General features: G+C 34.9%; 1 protein-coding gene across 2 annotated transcripts in view; it reads right to left on the bottom strand.

Annotated features, from left to right (window-relative positions):
* LOC107742041 (genetic suppressor element 1-like) overlaps positions 1-8518 on the bottom strand; it is a 50263-nt gene that overhangs the window by 21790 nt on the left and 19955 nt on the right. For both annotated transcript variants that reach the window (XM_016554891.1, XM_016554892.1), the window contains exon 3: positions 1189-1370. In XM_016554891.1, the coding sequence (XP_016410377.1) occupies positions 1189-1370 (182 nt within the window). The remainder of the gene's footprint in view (positions 1-1188; positions 1371-8518) is intronic.

The following is an 8518-nucleotide window of genomic DNA, read 5'->3' on the forward strand; positions in this document are numbered from 1 at the left end:
GTAAACGTATAATATATAACCAAATAAATAAGAAACGTAGAACGTTTATTAGCAAAAGGAATGTCAAATAAAATAAATAAATGACTAAATAAAGTAAAAATCAGCAAACAATATGGAACCAATTAAATAAGAAACGAATGTTTAAAAAAACCAAATACACAAAATTATGTTATTTTTAGCAACATCATATGACCCCTTTAATAATTATTTTATATATGTAAGATAGATGAGTTGACCATCTTGAAATAGACAAATGAATAAATATTTTATTCTAATATTGGATTTCTTTTCATTTATTTTAATATACTATTCTTTTATCATATAAATGATATTAAAATATCAAAATTAAGTATACATAAATTCAATAAATAATTCATATTAAAATAAATAAGATGCAAATATGTGAATTTATATTCATAATCAAACATAAATTAATAATATTACTAAAACAACCAAACAAACAAATAAAAGAATAAATGCACATTAACTGTATAATTGAGGTTTTCTGTGTGTAATTTTCAATGGGCATATGAGTTCTGTCAACTTTTATGAATGCACTAGCATATACAGATGAACTCAAAACATACATGGACTAAAAGCCACAAAAGTCCAATTTTTGAATAGAAAATTTAGTAATTTAGAACCCCCAACACTGCACATTTTAGACATCTCCCTGCTCAAACACACCTGATTCAACTCATCAGCTCATTAGTAAAGACTCCACGACCTTAAATGTGTGTCAGATAAAGCCAAGTTCACACTACACGACTTGAAACGACTTGAAACAGGAGTTGTTGATTTGTAAATGGCAATGGGAAGAAATCAGTGCTGCATCTGTTTGCGTGATGATCTGTTCTGAAAAATTTCGCTCCATTTCTTCTTTCCAAACTTTTCTTAAAGCCGTGTTGCTGCAGCTGTTTTTCTTCTGCGTTCTCAACCCATGCCTTGCTCTCTGATTGGCTGCAGCTCGTCGTGACACCTGACACCACGTGATGTTGAGTCGGCTGACAGGTCCAGATATTTACTTGCAAATCTGGCTTAAATCTGGCTTAAAATGCTATAGTGTGAACTTGGCTTTAGAGAGACAAAACATCAAAAACATGCAGTGTTGGGGGCTCTCCAGGACCAGGATTGGGAACCACTGGTCTAGATAATATATGCTATGGCAAAAACTCAGTTCTGTCATACCTGGCGTCCTTCAGACCTCCAGAAGCCATTGACTGTTTTAGTCGGGGCGATGGTGACCACAGGAGGGGTGCCCGTGGGCGGGCCCAGGCTGGTACCCATGGCAACCCGCTTCGGCGTACTGACCGGAGAAATGTGATTGGTCACTGGGGAGGAAACATGTGATGACTCGCTACTAATGGAACCTGTGAAAGAGAAGACAGATGAGTTCAGAGAAATCAATTAAACTTTTCATATCAACTGAATTTAATGAAATATAAGACAGTTGAGCAATCTTGAAAAATAGAAAAAATATTTATTTTATTTATTTACATTAATAGAAATGAATACAATAAACAACTGTCTTTATTTTAATATTTTATTTTATATCATATGTATATGATATCAAAATAATATAAATAAAATTAAAGTCGATTTAAAATCATTATTTTCGTTTATTATCAGATGCAACACTCAACAATCTAAGAGAACCGTACTGTATAATAACATCAGAGGCAAAGACAGACTATCTAGACCAGCAGAAGTGGCAAAGGAAGGGGATTTATTTATGTGTGTTTGCATGCCAGACTGAACTAACAACTTGTCAGATGAAGTGAACATACATCATCACTTCCCTGACTGCCAGCCTCGCCGCTATCAAAGGCCCCTCTGGGCTGTCAGATCAGATGCCAGTTTAAAGAGATAAAGAAACAAACACTGCCATCTCCCTGCGGTAAACACAAACACACACTCATACCGCGGTAATGCAGCGTTTTACTGTGATCAAAGACCGTTCGAGTGTGTGTGTTTGTGTGTGCGCGCGCATACATGTCTGAATTGTCTATGACACTCCAGAACACAAAACAAAGACAGTCTTTGTGTCTCACAACTAGTGCTGGGCGGTATGACCAAAAATTTATATCATGGTATTTTTCAAAATTATACCGGTTTCACAGTAGAAGACGGTATTTTTTTTCATGCATGTCCGGGTGTTAACCATATTTTCTACTGACAACCAAGTGCACAAAGAGAGAAACTTCACGTGAACGTTATATCACTATCTATTACACCGAGCTCCAGAATACTGCATTCTGATTGGTCAGTATCAGCATTGAGCACTCAAATATGTTTGTATAACATCGGCTAAATAGTATACTTTTTCACTGCTTTCCACAGCAACACACCGGTAACCAGTGTGGTTACTTTTATATCTCTCATATTAAACATCATTTTCATTTAAATAAAAATTCAGATGTAAATATAATAATTTATTTTCATACGTTATCAAATATAAATCTATTTATTAACAATTATTTTACTGGGGAGAAAAAATGCGATGAAACATGCAATGGTTAGAACTGGAACCAGAGTTAGAAGAAATCTTGAAAAAAAAAAAAAATAAATATTATAAATATATTTTTTAAATATTATAATTGTTTTTTTGTATACATAAATGACATTTTATTTAATTGAATATTAGACCGATGTTATATTTTATATATTAAATTATGTGAATTTAAATAAGACATGAGTTGAGCAATGTTGAAAAAAACATTAATAAATATTTTATATATGTACACACATATATATATATATATATATATATATTTAAAATGCATGTTAAAATAATGTTAAATAAAATAAAATATAATATATAATAATATATATTAGAACATATTAAAATTTTATAGAATATATTAAAATAAAATACTTTCATCTCTCATCATTCTGAAGTCTTCTATACTTTCACATCAAATAAAATTCTATATTAAAATAAAATTAATCAAAATTCAATATTAATTGCTGCCATCTTATGAATCAAAACTATTAGCTGCCAACTGCAGTAAAAACAGCCCTGCAGGACTTCAGTATTCATTTCATGGTAAGCATGAACTCCTGAGCGCTGACTAGAAGCAAGAAAATGGAAATAAAGCACCAGTGAGGGACACGAAGATCTGGATGAGAGTAGAAAACACGCAAATACATGTGAACTTGAATTTCAGATTAACAACTTATGTAACACATAAATGTATCTATTAATATTGTAATGCTGTTCCAGTTGCTACACTATAATGGTTTAGATAGGGATTTTCAAAGCGGGGTGGCAGACAATGCAACAATTTAGACTTAAAACAATAGTTCAGAATCCATGTATTTATCTATTTGGCACCTAGCCGTGTAATAAGCAGGATAATGCACATCCAGACACAAGCTCTGCTCGCCCTGCCGCTGATAATGAACGGCAGACTGTACATTATCCCTTCCACAATATGCACTTCTTGCGGTTTCGATTGCAGCGAGTGCGTGTGAGAAATGACTTTCCTTATTAAGCCAGAAACCTACGCACAAAGCTCGGAAACCACACAGCACAGAAAAAAAAAACCCAGCCGCTAAGAGCAGTATCTATATAAGAGACACAAGCTCTGCTCGCCCTGCCGCTGATAATGAACGGCAGACTGTACATTATCCCTTCCACAATATGCACTTCTTGCGGTTTCGATTGCAGCGAGTGCGTGTGAGAAATGACTTTCCTTATTAAGCCAGAAACCTACGCACAAAGCTCGGAAACCACACAGCACAGAAAAAAAAAACCCAGCCGCTAAGAGCAGTATCTATATAAGACACCCAACACAAAGAGTAAAGTAGGTCAGGCCTCCTCAGAGCGCCGCTGCCTGCCGGAGAGCTGATAAGACTCAAGACTCCCGCTTTTCTACTACTTTACTCCTGTGGTAAATTTGACTTTAGTCTTTCACATATCTGATATTTTTCTACATAGAAAGCTTTGACAACTTTAGTTAAAGGGAAGCGTCGCTATTACTGTTGCCAGTACTCATGGTTAGGGGTTTTTCAAAAGCCAAAGAAACTCTTTCCACACTGTTTATGCTACAGGCATGTAAGATACCTCATATCGTGCGATATATAACAGATATAACAATAAAACGGGTGTGAAAGCCCTTAAACTTTCTTTGAAGGCCATATTTAGAAGATATTTGGTAAGTCAACATCGATCAACAACACCCTCTAGCAACTACCTGCTCTTGTGAAAAAGAAGAGTACTTAATTGTATTGAATGTAATGTACTTCAAATCTTAAAAGGATATTTTAAAAATAAAACTGTACTTGCAGATAGTCATATTAATAAAATAAAAGGTCACTTAAGTGTGCTTAAAGAGAGACACTTCATTGCTTACTTCTTAACACGCTCAAGTACACTTTTTAGAGCACTTTTTAGTGCAGTTTGTAATAATGTCAAATTAACTGTTTTACTTGAAAGTACATTTTAAATCATTGTTTTAACAATCCTTTATTGTGTTTTAAAGAATGTGCTTATTTTGATGTGTTGACAAATGGTGCTTTCACACCTGTCTCATTTAGTTCGGTTGAATCGCACTAGAGCTCGTTGTCCCTCTTGACGTGGTTCGTTTGGGCAGAGGTGTGAATGCAGCAATCGCACTCGGTGCGCACCAAAAGCGGACCAAACAAGCATACTGAGACCTCCTTGAAGAGGAGCACTGGAGCGGTTCGTTGGTGGTGAGAACGTGATCCGACCTCGAACAGACCCAACTGCAAAAAGTACTGCACATTTTTGGACTAAACCAGCTGCACTGTGCATTATGGGATGAGGACAAGTGTTTGTTGACAGGTTGCACTTTAGCATCATAGCCCCATGGCTGTTTGCAGACAAACTTGGAGTTGTGAGGAGGGGCGGAGCCTCATAGAAATTTGGTCTGATGACCATATTAAAAAAGCGGCGTGTGGTCTGCTGGCTTTTCCTCCTCTCTTTGTTTACTTCTGGGAGTTCCGTTGGAATTTTCCCGCACGTTAATTCTGACCAATCGAAAAGCGGTTAAGGAATATAAGTCCAAAGACACATCCGGCCAACGAGTGATGTGGATGTTGTCACGTGACTGCATTTTGGTTTGTTTGGTTCGGACCAGAGTAATCAGTGTGGTGTGAAAAGGAACCAAGACAGCTGGAATATGCTACAATGTATAATTTTTTGCCCTTGGTCCGGACCAAATGAACCAAACTACAGATGTGAAAGCACCCTAACATACTAAAGTACTTGATTATCATTTTAACTAGTATGTTATTTGATACTTCGTTTAAAGATAATATATTTTAAATGTACGAAATTATAACTTCATCATTACAAATGTGTAATTACAAATAATTAAATACATGACATACAAATTGAAGTATATTTCAGTTGATCATAAATGCTTGTCAGTGCATTCATCAGTACATTTTAACTATATTTTTCAAAAAATGAAAACACAAAAATCACAAAACAAATCAGGGGGGGGGGGTAATCAAAATACAAAAAACAAAGCAAAAATGAATAATAAAAAAAAATAATCACAAAACAAATCAGAAAAAACAAAACAAAATACCAAACACAAAACAAACATCAAAACAAAAGAGCAACAAAGCAAAAATAAATAAAAACGCAAAAAAAAAAATACATATAAAATGCATCACAAAACAAATCAGAACAAAATACAAATAAAGCAAAAATAAATTAAAATGCAAAATAAAACAAATAGCAAAACAAGGAACAAAGTGAAAACGAAAAACAAAAAATAAATCACAAAAAAATCAGGAAAAAATACATAATACAAAAAAAAAAAACATATAGCAGAACAAAACAACAAAAATAATTGAAAATGCAAAAAAAAAATAATAATAATAATCACAAAAAAACAACATAAAACAGAAACACAAACATTTAAATACATGACATACATATTAAAGTATATTTTAGTTTACCATAAATGCTCGTCAGTACATTCAGCAGTACACTTTAAACATATTTCAAAGAATTATGAAATTACATATAAAAATGTACTTAAGTGGGTCAAAAAAGCACGTCTAAGTTCAAATAATTGCATTTAACATAAATTTAAATATAATACATTTTCATTTAAACATTACATTCAGTTCACACTTAAGTATATTCTTTTAAGATATATTGTTTCTGTACTCTTTAAAAGTATGCTACATCTTATTCACAAGGGTAGCAATGGGCTAAAACCACTCAAATAAAACTTGCAACCACCCCCAACAACCTATAGCATCTTAGCCAGATGCTAATCAGAAAACGTAATACTCTTTTATATATTTACCATATCTGTATATGAAAGCTGATATTTGACTTGTTCGCAGTCATGCTATCTGTTAAACACTGAGAGAACAAAGAAAGTGAGAGAAAGAAAGTTGTATGTTTGTGCATGTGTGTATTTGGATGGGGATGTCACACACACACACACATACAGACAGAGGAAAAGCCACCAAAGCCTTAAACAAAAGACAGCTTTTCCAAACAGGCTTAGCAATCTGAGACCGAGCATTGCCTGTCATTGAATTACCCTAGTCAAAGAGTATACGAGCGCATAAAGTGACAAGCAGAGGCGGAGCCGTATGCACAACGTGATAAACTCACAGAGACAGCAGTAAAAAGACACTTAGAGAAGCTCTATAGAAATTACTGGCATACAAGCTCTTAACCAATCGATATAATCCTTTTCTCTCTGTCTCAGAGCTTTGGAGAGAAGAATATAATGATCACTCACAATGCATCATGTCGATAAACACACGGCCAAACCATGTATGCTTGAGCTCATTCAAGAAGACGCTTGTTAAACTGCACTGTTTTTCTTCAAAACATAATGCAATTGAATATCTTGTCTTTCAGCCGATGTTGTTTTCATATAATGTAGAGTGAAACAATTCTGACAGATGACAATTTTGTAGATCTATTCTAGATCTTAAATACCAAGACAACAGTAGAAAACATGGTCTAAAACTTGATATTGTATGTAATGTGTGTGTGTGTTCAGGTTTTTTGGCGTTGACTATTACAATTACACAGACAGATGGGCAGCTAAATGTTGTGCCAGCCATCTGAAATGCTGCAAACCCATATACAAATATTATTCAAATCTATTCACAATTTGTTGACAGAAACCACAACCCACACTCATACTCATGCTGAGCAAAGAATGGCTGTCCATATTACACGCATACATATGGCGGCGTGCTTGTTTACATGCTGCTTTAAAAGACTTACTGCAACTATGCTAATGGTAATGACGTTACAATGCATAATATATCAGTCACCATGTAAGCAGTGGCAAACCATAACAGAAACAAAAGAACAAAGAAAAAAAAAAATACTTTCAATATTAAATCAAAAAACGAATGATCGAATGAACCACGGATTCAGCAGAACGGTCCGTGTACTTTTACGTCCATTCGTTTTTCATTTTTAACCCAGAAATGAAATACGGAAAATGTGGTTTCTTCTTTAAAGGTCCAAACACTGATGAATACAATAGGCAGACACAAACAATCCGTGTATCATTCGATCATTCGTTTTTTGATTTAATATTGAAAGTAGAAAAATGAGAAAGCGGCTCCTTTTTGGTTTTTGGAAAGTCAGATTTCACTGATCACGTGAAGAGAGCTTCAGGTGTAGAGCCTGGTTTATACCAAAGATTATAGAATACCTTTAAAGGGACTTTTTTTTTTTATACTCGCCGCGTCAGCACGAGCGCGAAAGTGCGTGCAGCGCGCGGCAAAAATGACGCGAATATTGAGGAAATGATGGCAGAAGGAGGATTTGGTTTTCAAGCTAAAGTAAAAGACCACTTCCTAAACCAGAGAAGGTGAACATGTTGGTATTCTTGTGGAAAAAAAAAACCAAGTCCTCTCACCGACAGCCAGTTTAGTTTTACTTTTCTTTTTGTTTTCGTTTTAAAAAGCTTGTTATCTTTGCTGTTTACCTCACGTTAAGCTATGGAGGCTTTCTTTAATTTTTTTTGTTTGTTTTTTATTTATTTGATTCCTCAGTGTTTGCTAAACATTCTTCAATTTATTAGTCGGTATATTATGTGTAGCGAATCAGCTCATGGGGAAATATGAATAATTAATCATGGAGGCAAAATAATGCCATATGTCTTCGAAACAAAAAAAGCATGTTGAATAGCACTGCAAAAACAATTAATTGCATTAACAGTGCTTGCATTATAATCAATGTTTCCTCTAAGCTGCGCGCGGCCGCGGTGGAAGAAGTGCGCGGCCGCGCAGAAGAAATAATGTGCCGCGCACACGCATAAATGAGTTGGGAAAGCCATTTGCAAAAGCGAATGAATTGCAATGCTCAGGTAAACTGCTATAGAGTTGATATCGCTATAGAGTATAGAACCGGTGAATACGGTTTACAGGTTTCATAGAAAGAGAATGATGTGCGCCAAATGAGTCGCTGTAGAAACCGAATATTTTAATGGTTGCGGACGAAATAGCTCAAATCGAGAGCCAACGCAAACGCAATGACATGTGAAATAAAACGTCC

This window comes from Sinocyclocheilus rhinocerous, unplaced genomic scaffold, assembly GCF_001515625.1.
Source record: "Sinocyclocheilus rhinocerous isolate Xijiao unplaced genomic scaffold, SAMN03320098_v1.1 scaffold135, whole genome shotgun sequence".
NCBI classification, from domain to species: domain Eukaryota; kingdom Metazoa; phylum Chordata; class Actinopteri; order Cypriniformes; family Cyprinidae; genus Sinocyclocheilus; species Sinocyclocheilus rhinocerous.